The sequence below is a fragment of the Accipiter gentilis genome, chromosome 17, assembly GCF_929443795.1.
Source record: "Accipiter gentilis chromosome 17, bAccGen1.1, whole genome shotgun sequence".
NCBI lineage: Eukaryota > Metazoa > Chordata > Aves > Accipitriformes > Accipitridae > Astur > Astur gentilis.
In genome coordinates, this window is record NC_064896.1 from 19,764,229 (window position 1) to 19,785,592 (window position 21,364).

Here is a 21,364-nt window from a genome sequence, read left to right on the forward strand (position 1 = left end):
GCTGTTGATTTTTTTCTTTTTAATAAAACGCGGAGGAACTTGTAAATCTTTTACTTCCCTCCTTTTTTCTTTTTGTCAATTTTTTTTTTTTTTCTCCAGATGAGAACAAATCACGTTTTTGTTCTAGCTGAAAAGCAAATTGTTTCAGAAAGTAATTTCACAATACTAAGCGGTGAGCACTGCGGATGCTTACCACGATCCTGGAACTGCAGCGTATAAATAACAGCCTGGCTTTGTAACAGGCCTCCTTGACAGAAGCACTGGGTTTTTCGTCCGCAGTGGGCAGCATGCTGGCAAGCTTGTATGGCTGTTGGTGGCTGGCTTTTTAGCTGCACTGGCTGAGCAGTTGGGGTTCATAAAGAACAACTAAGACAACTTAAACATACTGCTTTTTAACCGAGGGTGCAATAATACAGAGATATGTAGCATTTTAAGCTTAAATTGTCGATCCTTGATGCCTAAAATTAAGTATGTAAATAGGTGGCCTTACTTTCAGAGGTGCTCAGCACCAGCAGCTCTCGAGGTTTATAGGACTGATGAACACTCAGGGCTACAAAAAACTGGAAGCCCACTTAGATACCAAAACACAGGCCTAGGAGCCTAACAAAAATATTGGATTTACTGTTCTAAAATATTTCCCTTTCCAAATGCCCAAATTAGCTTAAAATATGAAGACACTTACAGAGCAAAAAATATTTTTAAGTACTGCACCTGCTGTCTGATTTTTACTGAAGCTTTCCAAAGAAAAAAGAAGCTAGCTAAACCCTAATAATAATTGAGACCTCTAGCCTAGATGCCATTTGCAGTAAATAGAGATCCAGAGGGATTTTTCATTTTAAGGAGTCGTTGGAAGGAGGAAAGATCTGTTAGGGCAACAAAATATTTTGTAAGGGCTTCAGGCCTTGCTGCCCCTTCCCACCCGTCAGTGGGTTGCAGCTCCCCCAGCGCTGAGTAGAAGGTGGGGGACCTGCCATTTCGGTGCAAGGAATCGATCGCTTCAGGAAGAGTCCCCCACCTCCACGCCCCCGACGCTCCGCAGGGACATTTTCTTCGACTCTCTACAGCTCTGTGGCGAGGACAGAGTGCACGCTGGTGACAAAGGTGACAAGGCCCCCGGCCTTGCTGCCCTCCGGGCACCACTGACAGCAGGAACTGCCCCAGCCCTTCCCCAGCGGGTCTTGCTGGCCAGTGGGTCCCAGTCTGCTACTCCTGCCCCCAGGATTAGCTCCCCCAGGAGCCCCGACACAGCCCCGGTGGCTGGGCCCTGGCCCGAGGGGTGCCCAGGAAGGTCGGAGGAGCCGGGCTCTCCCTGTCTCCCTCCTCTTTTTCTTGCCATTCTTGGTGTCAGCGAGCGAGATGCCACAGCACGACATCTGCCCCCTCGCACAGGCCCCTTCTGGAGAACTTGCAGCCTCCCACAGACCTTTTTCTCCCGACACGGAAGAGATGAAACTGTGATGCAAGAAGGTGCTGAAAGGGAGCAGCCTGTATGAGAAAGAGCGTCCTCGCTTTTCCTGCCGGGGAGCTGCATTTGCTCCCTGGAAGTGGGAGAAGACCCAAGATGGAACCTTGCTCCTCCAGACATTTTGTTAGTGCTACTGCTCGTTTTTCTTATTCCTGTGCTGAACCTTCTGTACGGTCTAGTGTCCTTTGAAAACTGCCTGAAAAGGACATCACTGATGTGAAAGGAAGACAAGGCGAATACATTTTGGCATCTACTCGTGCCCGTTGTTTCAACAGGGGCTATTTTGGCAGCAGCCTGGACTGCCCCATCAGCCTCCTCGGGCCGTTGTTCTCCTGGAGCGGGTGCTGCCCGCGTTTCCTGGTGAACGGGTGACCATGAAGAAGATGACGGCCAAGGGAGGCACTGCTTCTGCCCCAGGACAATCTCACCCTTTTAACAATGAGCTGGCGCTTTCAATTGGTCTGTAAAACCTGTGATTGGTGGTATCCAGGGGAGCAGTTACTACTTAAAAACCCCACATGCATCTGATGTCAAGTTTCCTACCTACAGCATGAGGGGAAAGCACTCCGTGGATTAATGCAGAGATCCCTCATGCCAGTCTGCAGCTACAAGTTCAGTCAGCTCTGACCCAAGGCCATCTCCATCTCCCGTGTTTCTTTCTCTTTGCCACCAGAAATCCTCTCTGCCTGCCTCCCACGTGTACACGGGGCAGGGCATTGCAGAGAAGCTGGTCTTTCCCTGTGTGCCAGCACTGCTTTAGCTGAAATTATCACAGGCAGGCTCTTGAAGATTGCAGGGGCATGGCGCGGAGGCTCTTGTCCCCCAGCTGACATTCATTGCTAGCGGTTTTCTTTGTAACGCCTTTTCTTATCAATCTTTTGGGATGTGGCCGATCGGTCCTGTTGAACTCAGTTCCTGGTCTCTTACTTTGACAAAGGGTATAACAAATAACTCTTGTTCCCTAAGTACCTGCTGAGTTTGTTTTATACCAAAAGATCTTTCTTTCTCACCTTGGTCTGAATCCTGCTCATGGTGAGGAGAGGACTTGGGTGAATCTTCTTGTGTTTGTCTTCTGCAAAAATCCAAATGGATGGAAGGATTTCAGAGCTATCTGCATCCATGGCATTGGATAGAGTATTACTGAAGCTTACCTAAGAGACTGAAATCTCACCTGTGTGCCATAAAGTCTGCCTGGTCCAGCAAAGTCCCTTTTCTTTGATGATAAGTCCCTACAGTCGCTCTGGATGGATGGGTCCTTAGCCAGCAAGAAAGAGAAGTTTTGCCCATAAATGCTATTGCTGCATTTCAAGACCAACAGTAGACAATGTCTCATCAGCCCTTCCAGGGATGTTGTACATTTTAATTCTTGTTACAGCAGGAAAATACTCCTATTTTAGAGCTTTTAATCTTAATTTTCTGAGGTTATGAAAATCTTCCTGAAGTTAGAGAAATTTCATCTCATGAAAATGGAAAGAGAGGCTGAGCTAAAGCTGTTCTTGGAGACAGATCTGAAAGGCGCCTGCTCTTCATGACGTTTCCTCTCAGGCAAAGACTGGAGGAGGCAAAGCAGAAGTTTTACGCTCTAATGTTGTATTTCTGTGTCAAATACACCAGTCCATAGTGTTAGGTTGCAGCATTTCCCACCTTTGCACTGACAGGGAACCAAAGTCACTTCTGTCCATTCAGGAGAAAAGATGGATTGGAAGTTTTGCCTAAATAGAGAATAAAGGTCTTCACAGCAGGATATACATCTGTCTTAGACTTTCATTTCAGATATTTTTTCATAGTGCAAGATTAATTAGACAGAGACAAAAAGAAACATTAAAATGCCTACAGTTCACATGTATGACATGTTTTAAAATCCATTATTCTACATTCCGCATTGAGGGATAAAAAGAAAATATTGTTGTCAATTATAAAATGCTAAAGATAGCTCTATACTTTTTAAATGAACAATGATAAAAGCCTTGAAAAATTTCCTTTGATGTGAATGGAGTCTTCAGCATTTTGAAATACAATAAGATGGATTAATTGCTACTCATTAGGCAGCAAGTTGGGACAGCTTTGAATGCGCATTCTCTTCTTGGCATTAGCTATTGCCTGGCTGAAATAGCCAGCTTTTGTATTTACTCCTGTCTTCTCTAATAATAAGCAAATTGGAGATCAGGGCTAGAAACAGTGAAGTGCTCTCTATCTTTTGTCCAGAACAATTGTATATTTTCATGATTTGTTTATCTTTTTTGAGCTACAGCTAATTATTGCAAAGGTTATTTGAATCAATACAAGATCTGAACAGAAATAACATCTGCAAAATTGCTTATTAGGAATCTATTTTATGTTAGTGTTACTGTCATATCCATTTTGTCAGCAAATTGTTGTTTCTTCTCTTATGTCATTTTTTTTTCCCTTTACAAGAAAAGTTTTGTATTTTAAAATATTGGTACAGGTATAGGGCTTCTTGAATTAATACTGTGTTCTGTTGTGCTTACTTTTCCTCATACTGTCTTAGATTTTTTTCTCCCAAAGTCATAGATAACATGGTATTCAAAGGCCCATTTATCATTCTAGGATAACAGTTTTTATTTTTTGCTGTAGAACTTGTTTGAACTGATTGATTGAATTATTCTTCAGTTTATGTTGGATTAAAAGAAAGTCAAACACAAATCCTTTTGTGCTTGTCATGTTGAACTCCTGTTTCATGTGGGACTTTTATAGATATTAAGTTTTATAATTGGATGATACTGGGGAATTATTATTATCTAATTTAACTATGTATTTTGCATTCCAAAACTAATGGGTGAAAAGTAAACCTCAAGGGCCTGATTCATTAAAAGTTATATAGTCTCCTTGCATTAGATTCTTAGTGCATACACCTTCCAAAAACAAAGTGTTTGCAACTGCAGCCAGAAGCAGTCAGCTAAACCATGAGGTAGATCCTGATCTCCATTACAGTGATGATATTTTAGGGTTTTAGTGGAACTAGACCAAATTTCCCCTGATTGTACTCTAAATCCACCTCATTATTAATTACGTACCACAGCACAGAAGACTTTTATGAAGGGAGGGGAAGGCAGAAGTCATAAGAGTGCAGTCTGTTACTTACTACAGTGTCATTCCTGGGCAGCAGCAATCCCATCAGAGCTCATAAATTAAGTAGGGTCAAGCCAGGTCAGGGCCAGATGGGACCTATCCAACAAATACCTTAAGCTCCAGCAGGATTTAATGATTCAGTAGGAGATACTGTCTCCCCAAGCCTCTGCCGAACCTCAGCACGGGACTGCAGCACGCTGGGACAAACTTTTACTTTACGTACATCAGCGTAAACCTCATTGACCCAAAAGGATTTCTTCTAGTTTTACGCGGCAGCACAAGTGAGAGCAAAACCAAACCCTTTCTCCCTTGGATAAGATAGGAAATCAAAGTCTTAACTATTTGCAGTCATTAAAAATCCCACAACGTTCCTGTTTAGAGTAGGGGTGTTAACCCATTTGTCCTGGCCAAATTCCAACCTGGGTAATTACTGTAATCTGCCTGTTTAAATTACCCCTGCCGTTTTAATTGGATATATTACTTCTCTTGCTGCCTAAACTGTGATGTAATACCATTGTGTGTTATTAATCAGTTACCAAGTTTCATCCCAGAAGTGGCTGCGTTGCAGTGATAGGTAGAAAGACTCATTCCCTCCTGGTTACGAGCACTCTCCATTACGGTGGAAAACCACCCCAACAGATACTTGGTTTTTTAAGTTGCAGGCAAGCTAATATTTCAATTTAAATAAATGGCTTTAAAATGTGCTTTTCTGATTTGTTTTTGGAGACTATAGAGTCTGCCTGCTTATAGAAGCATAGGCCACCACCTTCAGCTCTCCAAAACGTTCCTGGAGCTGAAGGTGTTCTTTTGCCAGTGGAAGTCAGGACCTCTTATGTATTTGTATTTGATTTTGAAATTGATTTCTTTCATGTTTGAATGTGAAGTTAGTTACTTCGAGAGGAACTGATCTTCCAGTTATGCAGAGGTTCCTACGCCTACAACAGGTGAAACTTCCCGTTGATGTGTGTTGGCCTGAGTCTGTTGATGTCCATTGGAGCTGGCAGATTTGTCGCCATTGGGAAATTTTGTAGGAGTCGTTGAAACTCCTCAAGACTAGCCCTATTGCAAGTGTATTTCTGAGCTGTTGTCCAAAACATTTTTGCTTTCTCTCTATCCTCCTGAAAATGTAATTGGTCAAAGAGGATAAGATGAATAGCCACCACAAAATGCAGAACATTCGAGGGTAAAAGGCAGCAATTGGCAAGAAGGAAGGCACATCCCTTCTCATGTCACAAAACAAAAGATGCTTTCTCCCTCCAAAAATCCCTGTCACTGTTCCTAAAATTCAGGATCATCAGACTCACTGCTAGCGGTGGCTAAGAGCACTACAAGACAATCGAGATATCCCTCCTTCTGTGAACAGAAGGTCTTGAAGGAAGTGTAAATCTTCGAAAATTTTTTTTAGTTCATCTGTTGTGGTGGGATTTACCTGCCGTAACTTTTGCCATGTAGAAGTTGGGTGTCCAGGTTCCTATTCTAGTCCTTGGACAGCAATAACATAGAAATACATTGTCTCCTGTAGGTGCTTACTGCACTAACAGTAGCAGGGGGTTAGCCAGCTGCCTTAGACTGGAGACTTTAGATGGCTAAAGCAAGGCAAGAGGAACTATGTCATAGATATATAATTTACCCTGGGCTCATGCAACTCCCAGGTATGGACTTTCATATCCCTAACAAAGCTTTTACTTTTAAATTCTCCCTTGGTTTAGATCTACCTAAGAGTGAGGCCTTTATAGCAGCAGAACAGTAGCGAGTTTGGGAACTTGGCAGGAGCACCGGCACTGGCTGCACCTTCACGCGGTGGCACTGGCACGGCTGGTTGCAGCCAGGAGGCAGTGCAGGAGAGGAGGCTGTAGTGCCGCCGCAGCAGTTCTGGAGAATAACGAGGTAGTCACAAAGGCAGCACTTGCGTAGTTTTGGAGGTTACTAGGACCCAGAGGCACACACGTCTCTTGAACCATGCATTTCACACACAGGGTATCAATCCCCTGTATGTTTGTTTTTGTTATGATTCAGCAGACTGCATGTGAGACTTGCATGGTTTGGCATTTCCAAGCCAGCTCAGCTAACAAAAAATGAGGGGAAAAGAAACAGAAAAGTGTGGTGGTGCTAGCATCTCCATATTGCTTAAAGACATCTCATCGTCATGTTTTTGTGATGGAGGGTCCTTCTTACTGCACAGGATGGTAGAGGGGTCGGCTTTCTGGAGAGCTGTGTGAATCTCAGAATACTGCCACCTCCTAACACCCACCAAAGCATTTTTTAGCCCAGTGGTCTGCAGACATCCAAAGGCAGCCAGCAAAACATGCCATGCACAAACCTCCGGTGCACACCCTCCTACTCTGGGGCAGGCAGAGGTGAGTGCCAGCAGCCGGGAGAGCCAGAGCTGACTTCCAGCTCTTACCCAGTGAATTGGTTGTGGTTATACGGGAAAGCTACAAATTGGAGAAACGGCCAAGTTTTGTTCACACGATGGATACCACGTCCCCCGCCTCCCACCCACCGTGCAGCAACGGGACCGAACCTGCTCTGTGGGTGCACCGCAAGGCAGTCCCGAGGCTTAGACAGGTCAGAGAGCAGCGTCCAGTGCTGCTGTGCGGGAGGCAGGGCAGGTGAGCGCGCAGGTGTTAATGCTGCTGCAGGCAGCACCGCAGCAGGCTGCGCTTCGGGCTCGCATCCTGCAAGGTGCAGAAGGGGGGACGCTGCCGGAGCAGCTACTCCCCTGCTCCACCTGCCGCTCTCCTGCGCTGCATCCCACAGAGGCACCCGCAGGGGCTCCATGTGCAGCTCAGGGAAACAAGCTCAGCAACAATCCCCTTCATTCAGTATCTGCAGCTTTCATACAGGGAGGTGGGGGTTATTTCCCCCCAGTGTTTTGTTGTTAGGTTTTTATCCTTTTTTTTCTCCTTTTAATGAATCAGTCCCTAGGTGAAAATAATGCATTTGTTTAAAGCTGATATTTAACGTTGAGCAAACTGCTCTTCCTTTGTCTCTTACTATTTTGTTCGTATTTTGCTAAGAATCTGCTATTCTTCACAAGCATTTTAATAAACTGTTTGTTGTTGTATCCAGGTAACAAGCATGGTAAGTATTTTAACTAAACTGAGTATTATGTACCTTAGCTGTGCTTGGCAGAATTTTTGGCTAGCTTTTCCTGTACTTTCAGCCTGTGCTGTTTCTAAAGGAGCTATTCAAAGGAAGAAACTGCTCACCTATAGTTCTACTACATACAAGCTTTAGAGGGAGCATATGTGCAAAGTCATATATCATGTATAAGAGCATGCATCTCTTGCCAGCATGCTTGCTACTTTGCTTGTAAAATAAACCAGGAAAAAGCCCCCCAAATCCTTGCCTAATACTGCTTGTGTTCCTTCATTCTAAGTCACGTACCTAAATATCAGCACTTATTAATACAGTACTTTTGGATGAGGAACCCCACTTTACCAGATAGTAACGGTCTGTTGTTTACCTATTTTACCTGACCTAAGGTATCCACTTAATTAACTCTGTTGCATTAAGAGGCTTTCCATTTCTACTCTGTGATCATACGTGATTGGCAGTGACTAGGACTCCAAGCGCTGCTCTAATACAAGTAATCGATAACAACCCATCCTTTCCTAAACTTGTTCCTGTATGCTTGAAAACAGCAGAAATTTTATAGCTGATTGTTTTCTTTGGGAACACTGTAAATCTGTAAAATACCACAATTGGAAGTTTAAAATGTTATTTACATTTTTGTGATCTAACTTTGAAAATACTTATCGTAAAAGAAAATCCCAAATTTTCTAAACCTGTAAGCATGAAGAAAAATCTGTCATTGTTTGCAAGTCAGTTGCAGTTCTGTGTTCTCATTTTACAGTGCAATACGAAAGGCAAACTTCTCTTAGATCTAAATGATAGAGCTCAAATCTCAGTGCTCACTGTCCTGCAGGCAGAGCCTTAGCAGCAGACCGTGTTTAGTCCAGCCTGACTTAAAATCAGCAGAATTTGCCCAGATAAACAAGTGGGCAGTAGTTTGCTCTCCCAGAGCTTCCTGCGTCTTGGCAGAGCAGACTGTGAGAATTCAGGTCTACCATGCATGTCTGAGAGGAGGTTTTGCCTTGAGGTAGTTTGAGTGTTAGCCTCCGTGCTGTATTTTTTTTTTCCTGCATGGTTTGCTATTTTTGCATTTTCTGTGTGGCTTTTTAAGTTTTTAGTTATGTGCTTGTAGCTGCAGTTATTTAACATCATTTGTTGTGCCAAATGTTTTAAGACTCCATGTAATTGTCATATTAAAGGATCAGACAGCAAAGGACAAAGCACTCCAGCACATGGCAGCAATGTCATCAGCTCAGATAGTCTCAGCTACTGCTATTCACAACAAGCTGGGCCTGCCAGGAATTCCCCGTCCTACATTTCCTGGGGCACCTGGGGTAAGTTGTTAGCCGAGTCCCAAAAAAATCCCTGTATTCTCTAACAATGTTCAGTAGAAAACTAAGGCTGAATGAATGGATTAATGCTTTCACTCGTGTTTGCAAAAGGAATCATGCTTGTTCAGAAATATCCAAAACCTTTCAACAAAGAAAACAATTGTGGGTCTGTTTGTTTGTTTTCCTTCTTTCAGTTTTGGCCGGGCATGATTCAAACGGGGCAGCCTGGATCCTCACAAGAGTAAGTCTGAAAATTAAAATAGGCTTCTATATGCAGTGTTGGGCTGGCTTGTGCACTTTGCTGCCAGAGGGTATCAATGAGGCAAGAACTTGATTTTTTTTCTAAAAAGGAGGAAAAAATAGTTGTAGAGAAAGGAATAGCCTTTACAGTGATATGAACTCACATTCGAAAAGTTATAAGGGATCCCAGACCTCAAAGCTGAGGCTGAATACCTAATAGGCACACTCCTTATTCTCCCATTGTGTGGTGAGATGCAATGATAATGCCAGGGAAGCAGCTGTTAAGGTTTTGCCTGTGAGTAAGTTTCCAGCACGAATACTCCCATCCTCTTTTAACTATATGAGCAATACTGGAGGCAAGGGGGACGTATTTTCCTGCAGAGCAGGAGATGACTGCATGAGGCCCATTAGCGGTCAGTAGGGTTACTGCCCTTCGGCACCATGGTAGCAGCAGCACCATACGGAGAAGGAAGCCTTTGCCCCTCTGTCAGGTGTTACATTTTCAGCCCTGCGGTGGTCTCTGGAGCAATGTTTCCCAGCCTTATTCTTCAGCTTCTTCCCACCTTATTCCCTTGAAGTCCATGGGAGTCTTTGTGCTCCTGTAGTTCAGCATCCACTAGATTTACTGGGAGTCAAAGCGATCACCATCCATGTCTGCTGTGACGCTTGCAACAGGCAGGTCAGGTTTCCTGCTCTGTGACTGAGCGTGGATGAGATCCTCGCTTTAAGATGTTGGGTGTAATTCTCAACCCTCTCTCTCTCTCTATTACCTCTTTACTGTCTGTCTGTTAAGTATTCTATGCAAGGAAGAGATATGTTTGTGGGTAAAGATCATTAGCCATCTATTTTCTTATACTATGTGACTGGAATTTACTGTGGATGGCCTGCTGTATGATTTTTGTGTAATTCTTTATTCCAGCGTAAAGCCATTCGTTCAGCAGGCCTATCCTATACAGCCATCGGTCACAGCTCCCATTTCAGGTAATTCTTCCATTTATATTCTCCTTTAAAAACACTTGAATTGTGTACTGATTATGATGTATTAATTCCTGAGATGGACAGAGCCACTACTCCATATCTAACACTCCCTGTAGCCAAACCAAACACCAGTCCCAATGTCCTATTAACTGATTACATATGAAGGAATATCACTGGGTTTGGGGTTTTGGGGGGATTGTTTCACATTTTAGGTAGGAAACACAAATACATATGCAAGCAGCTGTGATATGTGATCTCCAGTCAGCATTCGATATTGTAGGAAAATGCTTTGTAAAAAAATGAGTAACAGGATGCATGTTTCTTTTTTAACAGCAAAATCTTGCTTCCATCTGTAATGAGAATAAGGCTTAATTTATTTTAAACTGAGGCTAAAAACTCTTCCAAAACCATATATAGCCTTAAGTGTAGAACATCTCTGTGTACCTGGTTGTTGATAAATCTTTCCCCTCCTGAAGATCCTGCTCTGGCTCGTACCACTTTGATAAGTACCTAAAGTTTATTCTGACTGCTGTTGCTCAAACTGATCAAGCCCTTCCCATGGCTACTTCCCTACTCCTTTCCCCAAGTTGGTTTCATGGCTAATTTCAGGAAAGATCACTATTTCTTTGCAGATGGTAACTAATTTTACGTCTCCCTTGGCAAAAGACACCATGCTTCTGACTCTGTTTGAACTGCAGTTTTCTGACTCTTACCCAGTTTTTTATGATTTTTCTAACTTGCTGCTATTTAATGCTTAAAACTAAGGTTCTCTTTCTGCATCTCTGTTTATTTCCTTTTCCCTGATATTCCTAATTTATAACATTGTTTTCTAAGGTAGGCATTTTGAATTGTCTTCTTTTATTCTTCCATGTTTTCTCTCGGAGTGAGATTATTGGTATTTCTAAATCAGTCAAAACTCATGCATGAGTTTTTACTTCTGTTGTGGTTTAACCCCAGCAGCAACTAAACACCATGCAGCTGCTCACTCACTCCCCCCCACCCAGTGGGATGGGGGAGAGAATTGGAAAAAAGAAGTAAAACTCGGGGTTGAGATAAGAACAGTTTAACAGAACAGAAAAGAAGAAACTAATAATGATAATGGTAACACTAATAAAATGACAATAGTAATACTAAAAGGATTGGAATATGCAAGTGATGCACAATGCAATTGCTCATCACCCACCAACCAACACCCAGTTACTCCCCGAGCAGCGATGCCCCCAGCCCTACTCCCCCCAGTTTATATACTGGGCATGACATCACATGGTATGGAATACCCCTTTGTCCAGTTTGGGTCAGGTGCCCTGGCTGTGTCCCCTCCCAACTTCTTGTGCCCCTCCTGCCCTCTTGCTGGCTGGACATGAGAAGCTGAAAAATCCTTGACTTTAGACTAAATATTACTTAGCAACAACTGAAAACATCAGTGTGTTATCAACATTCTTCTCATACCTAACTCAAAACATAGCACTGTACCAGCTACTAGGAAGAAAATTAACTCTATCCCAGCTGAAACCAGCACAACTTCATTAGAATTCCATTCATGTCTAACCAGTCACGTTTGTAATTCCCTATTTCATACAAGCCTCACACCTTCATTGCCTAACTTTGAGGGCTGGAGTCAGGTTCCATACTCCCATTACGGGATATGGACACATGCTACCTGTGACCTCTTCCTGGTTCTCAGCCTAGTTCAGGATTATCTTTGTTGTCTAACCTTTGGTGCCTCTCCCCTGCTTTCCTTGCACCTGCATCTCTCCCAAGATCAGTTTTGTCTTCGAGTTGCTGCCTTTCCCTCCTTCCTTTACTGTTTTGTTTCCTTCTCATCTAATTTTCCATGATGAGGAGCAAGAGATAGCATTTGTTCCTTTTCTTGAGGTGAGTTAGAGATGGTGGTTAACATCCCTTCTCTCTCTAGATCATGTCATTCCCTCTTTATTATCAATTTAGAACCTTCTTTTTCTTTTTAGGGTATGATTCAGCCCTCTACAGTAATTATTTATTATATCTGTAATATAATGCTGCCTAAAAGCTCCAAAAGAAGTCAAAGACCCAATGTACAAATACATAGTAAGAGACAGTCCCTGCCTTGGAAGCCTTATACACTAAATAGGAGAGGGGAATTGAGAGTGGCAGAAGAAAAAGGCAAAAAGAGAGGTGATTTACTTGTAACATGTGGCACATTAGGAGCCAGAAATGGAGGCCAGTTCTCTTGACTCCCAAGGCAGTAATACCTCCTGTGTCTTGCTGCCAGTTTCCAATGAAGGGTCAGCTGTAAGTCTATGTGAAGTCTTTATAAATCTCTATAATCTAGTATATAATTTAAACAAAAATTCTACAGTGAGTTACAGCCCCAAGGAAACAAAGAAGTAGCTCTTTTATTTACACCATTATTAGCTTGCTGGGTTGGGACCTCTTTTTCTACATATTGTTCTGTGTTTTTCAAATTTTAACTCATTCTGAATTCGTTATTTGCTGAAATTAATATAAACATCCAAGGGCTACATGCATAATTCCTGATTATATTTAATTCAGAAAACATAAACTGAGAAACTGTCAACTTCTTCATGAAAACGGTTCCTTTCTTTTAGGCTTTGAGCCTACGTCAGCTCCAGCTCCCTCAGTCCCTGCGTGGCAGGGCCGATCGATTGGTACGACCAAGCTCAGGCTGGTGGAGTTTTCGGCTTTCCTTGAACAGCAGAGGGATCCCGAATCAGTAAGTGTTGCCCTCAAGCCTGCTAATCTTCAGCTTTTCTCCATTGCTCCCCACCCTTTGAGGATGCTTTCTAGGGTTAAACCTGATGGAATACACTTGGTGTTTCTGCATTCGTTACTGCTCAGTGTAATATTCCTTTCACTGTAGTACTATATTTTTCTTTCATGCCCTCTTTTTCCCCATTTGCAGAAGTGAGAGGCCTCTCTAAAAGCAGGCGTGGTTTACTATGGCGCCTGTCTCACTGTTGACCTAATTTAGCAGTTGTACCAAATTGCGTCGTGTTTTTGGCAATAATTCAGTACTTAAAGCCTAATCTATTTCCTAACAGAAACAAAATTAAGGACTTGCATAGAAACTATGCATATTATCTTAAATATCTGACATTTGGGAGAGCATCTGAGCATCAGGATTGTTTCTTTTGGTTCCAGCCTGCCAAGCATGTACTTTTTAACTGTATCACTTTTTTTTTCCTTTTTAATTGAGGTTACCTATCTGAATGTCCAATCATTCAGTCTTCCTTGATCTTTCATTGTGTCTATGGTCCAATCCGAGGTTTTCGGTTTTCTTTTTCTTTTTTTTTTTTTCCCCAGGAAGTTTTTTGTTTTGTTTTGATTTTTGGTTTGTATACTATACCTGCAAGGGTAGTCTGTGAAGTTGGCTGTAATGTTTCATTTACTCCAGTAAGCCCTGAACCTTGATATTAATCATCATATATTTACCAAGAACATTTGTTAGTAGCCTAGCACTGTTTCTACTGCATCGCAAATAAATCAAAAGAGCTTCTTTCAGCTCGAACCTGAGAATTTTTACTGAGATAATTTCTGAAAAGCAAATACTGTCATGAATGGTTGATATAGATGGGCCATTCTTGTTCAGATTCCTGGTAAAATACAGTAGCTTGGAACAGAGAGAAGCTATCACTTGTTCTTTATAATTCAGCAATGGAAACCATAGCATTTATGGGCTCTGGCCAGGGGTGTTATCCAGGGAGTGTTTACCCTGCGTGATGGAGATTGGAGACATAGCCCAGAAACCTTACAACAGAGGAATGCTCCTGGCGGAGAAACATTGCAGTGAAAATATACCATATCTCAGCTATTCATATACTAAATATGTGGCAGTGTGTTGGTTTGCTAAATGTCATGGTTTGCCAGGTTGAATTAACTTTGAGGGAGGAAATGTTTGGCAGCAGGTACGGTTATCTCAGCACTTACCCGACTATTAGGTACTGCATGGTTTCCCTGGAATCCCTCTGTCTTCCCGTGGCCCTGATTCCTACGCTCTCCCAGCAGTCCTGGTTCTGGTGGACTAAAGCTTCATCTTAGTGTCCTCCAGACTAATCCACAGCTGGAACGCCTTCTCCATCCCCAGCCCCGGGTTCATCCAGACGGCGGTTTGTATTTCCGATGCAGAAACACAACATCCAGGTTTTCTCATCAGGCAGCCTTATCAATGCGCAGCTTTCAGAGTCCTTGGCTCGCTGACCCCGTGTAACATGTCCTGCTGATTTATGGGCTCTGCCATATCCAGATTGCTGCGCACCAGGATGTTATGTGTGTGCCTCGAGGTTATCGGGAAAACAGGATGTGGCCATGTAACGCTCAGCGTTACTGTGCTGTATGTGAATGAAATGGCATTTCAGTGTGTTTTGATTTACTGTTTTGCTAGTATACCACCTAATTATCCTTTTTCCATAGATTTTTATAACGCAAAACTATTTGCAAAACCCATGGGCTTATACGGTGTAGAGCTTTGGTGTTATCTGCATGGCTTTATGTAAAAGAGAGTGAATGAGAGTTCAACAACTAAGTAACTCTTACGTCTTTCCCCCTAAGAAAAATCTCCCTCAAACCAAGTATGCTCTTAACAGATAACATGTGGTTGCTCATCACACTACTAGTGTCTGTGACATGAAACCAGCTGAGTGACATGAATATATTTGCAACACGACTGACAGACCAAAAATGAGAAGATGCTGCTTTGGCAGGGGAAAGAGCCGCGGGCCCCACTCTGCCATGGTGGCACAGCTCGGAGCCAGTTGTGCTCACACACGTTGTGTGGGCCGGTGGCTTGGGGACGTGTCGGGGCTCTCATTTTTCAGGCAGGTGCAGGCTCTGGGGATTGCAACACATCCACTTGCATTGCAGAGAGAGAGTGGAGGCCTGAATAGAAACACGGTTACCCAGGATGGCCCCGTAAATACTGTAAAGCCTTTTTTGGAGTAAACTAGTATTATTTGGAATTCCTGAGGGTGCAGCACGGCCCACCGGAACTTGTCCCAGCTTGTGAGCATACTGTTGAGAAACCCACCTTATAAATGCAGAGCATTTATGCAGGAGGTTTACTAGAGAAGCAAGAGCATCAAACTACCCAGACTTGTTTTAAAAAAAACCCAATTACTCACGTGCCGTAACATTGCAGAAATGAGACATGAAGAAAAGTCAATTCCCAGTCATGCATTAGTCCCAATTTAGATCATTCCTTACATCCACGCTGCAAGCGCAGTGGGGCAGCGCTGTGCGAGGGCTGCGTGGGGACAGCCTGGACCAGCTGGGCAGGCGCTGTGGGGAGCCGAGGGATGAGCCCCCGTGGGCAAGCATGTCACCACCCCTGCCCAGCAAAGGGGAGTTGGGAGAAGGGGAGGCATTGTTTAGATCAGATTAAGTAAATTTGATTATTTGGATCTTAAGCAAGGGCGTAGAAAAAAAACCCAAGGCAGTGTGACCAGTTCCCAGGGCAAATGCAGAAGGACATTTGCTGGCGAGGCACTGGTGCACGCCTGTCTGCAGGGACAACTCTGAGGGCCCCTGCCTCCTGCCAGCCTTCCCTGTCTCCAGTGCACAGACTTTTCCAGCAAGCACCAAAAGTCCTCCCTGGAGATGGGAGCCAGCCTCCAGCCTCATTTAGTGCTGTTGAAGAAAATGTGAATTCTGCCTGTGGTTTTGTACATCTTTCTTTGTGTTGCTGCAATATTTTATTGCAGATATGGTTTGAGCAGCATAGAAAAGGTGGGGGTTTATTACTTTTTAAGTAACAAAATCAGCAAGCCAGGGAAGATGTGTGTTGTGCACAATTTGCATATGAAGTCGGGTAGGCATGTGCTGTGGTTGCAGCATCTCCTCTATGCCTTTGTGCCTTTGCTGACCTCAGAGATGAATATATGTATATACTGGTACATGAGAGCCATTTAAGAGTTCTCGTGTTTCTTCTGAAAAAAGATAGTTCTATGTTCATTACACTTCTGACTATTTACAGAAAATGACATGAAGTATTATTTTGATCAAATGTGTTTCCAACATTTTATTAAAAAAAAGATGTCCCTTCCTCCCTCTCTCCCCCAACCTAAAACCAGGTCAGAAAGCCTCATAGTAGTGGGGGCAAATAGACCAATTCCACCTTAAAATGTAACCTGGAAGTTTATTGAAAAAGGCTTATTTGACATGGCACCTGGGCCCGGGACTTGATGATCTCGGGAGGCCCCTTGCAGTCTATATTCCTGCACAGCAATTAGAAATTGAGGTCTGCCTGCCCATGGTGACTTCCAGCGACTTCAATGGGGCTGTGCATGGGCATAAAGGTCCACCCACAGGGAATTCATTGTAGGAGTGGGGCCTTAAACATTTCTGGGGTTCTTCCAATGGCAATTGGTGTTTAAAAGTACAAAAGCCCCTCAATGTCAGGCAGTTATGTTAATTTAGAGTGGGCATTCTGGTGGGTCGAAAATGTGCTCCTTAGAGTCCTGTCACTTGTGGAGGGCTGTTGACTTTTTTTCCCTTGCCTAACCACAAAATTGTTCCATTAACTAAAGAAAAAATATAGAAAGGAAACAATAAGCAACCCTCACTGTAACTCTGCATGGCAGAAGATAGTCTGGGAGACATAAGATGGCACAGTTGCAAAATCTTGGAATACTGACTCTGCAGTTAAGGATGGGTAAAATTACTTCTCCTTTTACATGAAAATCAATTCAGTTTACAAATGTCAAGCTGTATTTTCCTTTTGTGGCATTTTGTGCTCAAGTACAATTCCTAAATGGTGCATAGAAGCTGCCTGGGTAGGTCCAAGCACCAGCATTTTAGTTACCTTTAATTGTTGCCTACCATATATAACTATATTCTCAACAGATTAACAAGTGTATGTACCCATCTGTTGCTTTCAGACAGGTTTTCCTTAGTGGGGGCTTTCCATTTTTACTGTAGTGGTTCTGTGAAAGCTCAGGACAAATGCTTAAACCAAGTAATTCCAAGTTCTCGAACAGATATAAACTGAGTATGCAAGCAGATTAGAAGGGATCTAAGCAATTGACTGTTACACAAGTAGCTATAAAATACAAAGGCTATAACACTGAAATGATAATAATTCCAAGTATTTTATTTTTTATTTATATATATATAAAAGCTTGCTTTCCAATCAGGAAAAAAACCCTGCCACCACCCAACAAAAAAAAAAAAAGCCCTTTCTTCTTTTCCTCTCCGAGTTTTCTCACTCTTGCTGCCCCATTCATTTCTACTGCGAGCCCTTCAGACAGCTTTACATCTAAAATATCTATATAGGGCTATAAAGAACATGACTGATCGGCATTTTCAGTATTAATCCAACTAACCAAACTGTCAGATTGTGTTAGGTCCAAATTTCAAAATGTATTTTAAAGAGTGGTAAAGAAATAAAATATTCTTTATGTTTTAATTCAGATTTTATTGTTGTTGTAAAAGGGCTTTGTGAGCCCAGGGAGAATTGTGCCTGAGAACCAGAAAGTGAAAGCAATTGCTCAAGGGCCATAAAAAGAGCCTGCTGTCATTAGCCAAATGCAGTAAAATTCACCAAAGTTAATCAAACCACCTAAGTGATGAAAAATAAATGAGATCTTTTCAAAAGAAGCCCTCCATCTTTGAACAATATCCATTGTTACAAGCATTGCTTACCCTTTCCATGTTTGCTGTGAACAGTGTAACAAGCAGTTCGGCATTTCAGTCTAAGTCCGTCCTTCGTTTAGGGTCTTTGTCATGTGAAAGGACGAGGAAGCAAACCCACATTGGGATGAAAGTCTTGGAGTGGCAGACTCAGGTTTCGAGGTCGTTTTAATCTGAAATCGGACAAAGTTTAACTAATTGCGAGGGTCGTTTATTTTGCAGTGCTGGAGAGCTCTGCTTTGGCGCTGGGAAGCAAATGTCGTACTCTGTAAAATGTTCGTATTCAGGTGTCTGTAGTTCAAAGTGCCAAGAAACCACTTCAAGGGGGTCCGGTATTGACACGGGCTCCAATCCTGAAAGCGTGGCGTCACAGCAGACCTCCCGGCTGGCAGCGTTCCCAAAAACCCCATGGCGATGTGGCAGGAGGCCTGGGCCAGCTCCCCCAGCCCCGTCGCAGGGTCAGGACACGGGCTCTGCAAGAGAGGGCCCTGGGGTGAAAACGCGGCAGAGCGGGTAGAGACCGAGCGCAACTTGTTCCTCAAAGTCGGCCCACGCTAAGCGCCGAGGACGGGTGGAAAGACTGCGGGGGCCTGACTGTGCTCTCGCTGCTGCCTTCCCGCACGCTCTCTCCTTTTTCCCAAACCCCACCGCTGCTGCCGGGAATTTCCCAGCGAAATTAAAAGTGCTGGTTTTGCATAACCGAAGGGGGCCGGCGGCGGCGATGGCAGCTCCCTCTGCCAGGCCCTGCGCCGCGGCCGGTGCCCCAGGCCTGCCGTGTCACGAAGCCCCGGCGCTGAAGACCCCCAGAAGACCCCCAGGGTAGGGGTAGCTACCTGACGTTCGCCAGGGCACCGGGCCTGACCAGGGAAATGCGGCACCACGGAGGAGGGAAGGAGCGAGTGGGTGAGGTTGTGGCGTAGCTGGAGCAGAGCCCGCGCACCCAGCCCCTGCAATGAGCCCGGGAGAGCCGTAAAACCGGGGCGGGGGGGGGGTCCTGTCATCACAGTGGGGGGCCCTCTGCCTCCCACGGCCTTGCCCAGCGCTGTGCTGTTCCCACGGGGAGGAGGAGGAGGAGGAGGAGTGGGGGGACGCGTGGGTTGGGCAGGCACCGGCAGCGCGGTGGGTCTCCCCCGCACCGCCTGCCCTGCCTGCCCGCCGAACCCTCGCACTCGCCCCGAGGGGTCGTGCTCCTGGCTGCGCTGCTGCTCCCCGTTTTCCCATCTCGTTCCGCTGCAGCTTCCCCCGCCCCTACACCCACCCCAAAATTGTTTAGCTGGGCTGCAAAGTCAAGCTCTCAGATGTTGGGAAACGTCCTCGTGCGTCTGCTCTACAATGCAGCAGTTAATTACGTGCTTACGTGTTTGTTCCTGCTTCGTTCAGTGTAGATGGAGATGGCCTTTCTTCGATCAGTAACTATTCAGTAGTTTGTTTTCTTCTGTTGCTGAAACGCGTGGCCCCGTGCCCTGCTCGCTGTGCACTGTCTAACCTCTCTTCCAAACGGAATTAATAACTCCTCCCATTTGCATTTTGCAGATGTATTGGTGCAGTCGTTTTTTAGATGAAGGAGCATTATTACTCACATCTGACAAACCAAGAACTTCAGGTGCAAAAGAATGAATGGGCCGCTGATTTTGAGGGTCCCCTTTGATTTGTCATGAGCCTGATTTTGCAGAGTACTTGGCATTATTGAGAGCTTCCTATATTCAGGCATAATTTTCCCATCTGAGCACTCAGCACTTCTGGAATTGGGACCGCAGGGTCTCAAATCAGACAGGCCAGAACTGAAGGACGCATCTTCACTGTTGCAGAAAAGCCACTGGAATTGTTGTGTGAGCAGCCTTGCCCAACCAGCAAGTCCCAGTTTCACACTGGAACTCCTCTGGCAGTAGCTGGGAAGTGCTGGGCAACATTAAGGTGTCGGGGCTGGAAACTGCCCTCGCTTGTCACCTACCTCCCCATTTCCGCAACCGTAAAGTAGCAAAAGATCTCCTTCTGCTTCACATTCCTGCCTGATTCAGTCCCTCGGCAGACCCAGGCAGGAGTCTGAAATGGGTGGAGGTCCTTGAAAGACGAGGTTGACCATGCAGTTGTATTGTAGCATACAAACCCAGAAAGTTTGATTAACATTTCACATGAAAGTGTTAAAAACCTTAGTAACAGGAGTCAGTACAGACTCCAGTTATAGCATTAAATGCTATAAATATAACTCCCAATCTGCTTCAGTGGAGGACAACAGCAACAGGAATGAAATGTGCAGTTACTAGTGTTTTGGTAAAAATAAGAAAAATTGTTGGCAGACCAAGTGATTTTCTTACATCAGCAGGAAATTAAAGAGTGTCAGATTTACAAGATACAGAGAGACGGCAGAGCTGAGGCTGGGTAGGGTACAGGTTAGAGCTGCGTGCAGACTGCTGATATACTAGTGATTGGTTTTTAATCAGTCCACCCCAGCTGGCTCCTTTTTCCTCCAAAAGGGCAGTTGCTGCACAGGCAGCGGTACATTTTTAAAAGATGGGTTGGACTGGTCTGTGGAGGTACAGAGGGAATCACTGCATGGTGCCAGCCGCTGGAGCAGTGCTGTTTTCTCTCATTTCAGCGAAAGCTCAGGCTGTCCCACCTGCCTTCCACTCACCCGTCCCTCTGAGCTGCGGCAGTAGTCCTTGTGACCTCCCGTACAGAATATATTCAGTCCAAAGAGAGCCAAGAGGCTGTCCCTCTGTGTCAGGGAGAGAGAAGACCTGCAGCACACAAGACTACAATCCGTCCGAGTTGCCAGCCTCTCCCCATGGTATTTTATCGTAAGGATTTGTCGCTGCAGGTAGCGATATCGATGGCCTCACCCTCGTGGTTGTTGCGCTTGAAATTTGCAGGAACCTACAGATCTCATGAAGCAGCCCAGCTGGCAAGGTGCTGTTATTAGGCCATGCAGGGCAGACGAGGCGGCGGGGTGCTGCCCCCTCCCCGTCCTGCTCAACCGTCCCACAAGTGCGCGAGGTCCGCTGCGGGGCCAGGGGTGTTTGCAGATCTTGGGGGGACGTGGGGGGGCTGTTAAATCACGGCCGTGCAGGTCATCCCTGCAGAAGGAGCTGCTGCAGGCCCTCTCTCAGCCCACCTGCCTTCCACCTTGCTCCGCGTCCATGTCACCCAGCCTCGGCAGGGCCCGGGGACCCACTCAGCCCCCGCGTTCTGCTCACTAGGGTTATGTAGGGCCTTGCAGCCCCGACAGACAGGAGCGGCGATGCAGCGGGTACCCCGCAGCTCTGCACGGCCAGCTCGTCTGCGCCAGGAGCGTGAGAGGGTTGGCTTCACTGCCATCTGCGTCTTGGCCACCACTGTTTAATAAAAAACTTTGTCCTATACAGGCTTGCCAAGGCTTGGCGTAGGCTCCACAGGTGTGGGGAACACAGAGATGTGGCAGAGAGAGCAAACCTGCATTTCATGGATTGGAAAGACTGTTGCCTTAGAATATAAGTGCAAAATTGGTGAGGAGCTGTGACAAATATATATGCTGGCTGATAAAACAAATGTAGGTGGTTTGTCTTTGTTCTGCACCAGCTTA

General features: G+C 44.8%; 1 protein-coding gene across 3 annotated transcripts in view; it reads left to right on the forward strand.

Annotated features, from left to right (window-relative positions):
• The window catches only part of TEAD1 (TEA domain transcription factor 1), a 109,328-nt gene that overhangs the window by 63,911 nt on the left and 24,053 nt on the right, over positions 1–21,364 (forward strand). Inside the window, exons 1-5 of one of the 3 annotated variants that reach the window (XM_049819945.1) lie at positions 7,617–7,639; positions 8,833–8,967; positions 9,159–9,205; positions 10,124–10,185; positions 12,771–12,895. In XM_049819945.1, the coding sequence (XP_049675902.1) occupies positions 7,637–7,639; positions 8,833–8,967; positions 9,159–9,205; positions 10,124–10,185; positions 12,771–12,895 (372 nt within the window). In that variant the 5' untranslated portion in view covers positions 7,617–7,636. Of the gene's footprint in view, positions 1–7,616; positions 7,640–8,832; positions 8,968–9,158; positions 9,206–10,123; positions 10,186–12,770; positions 12,896–21,364 lie in introns of those variants that run through there. The other 2 variants (XM_049819943.1, XM_049819944.1) reach the window with 2 other exon arrangements.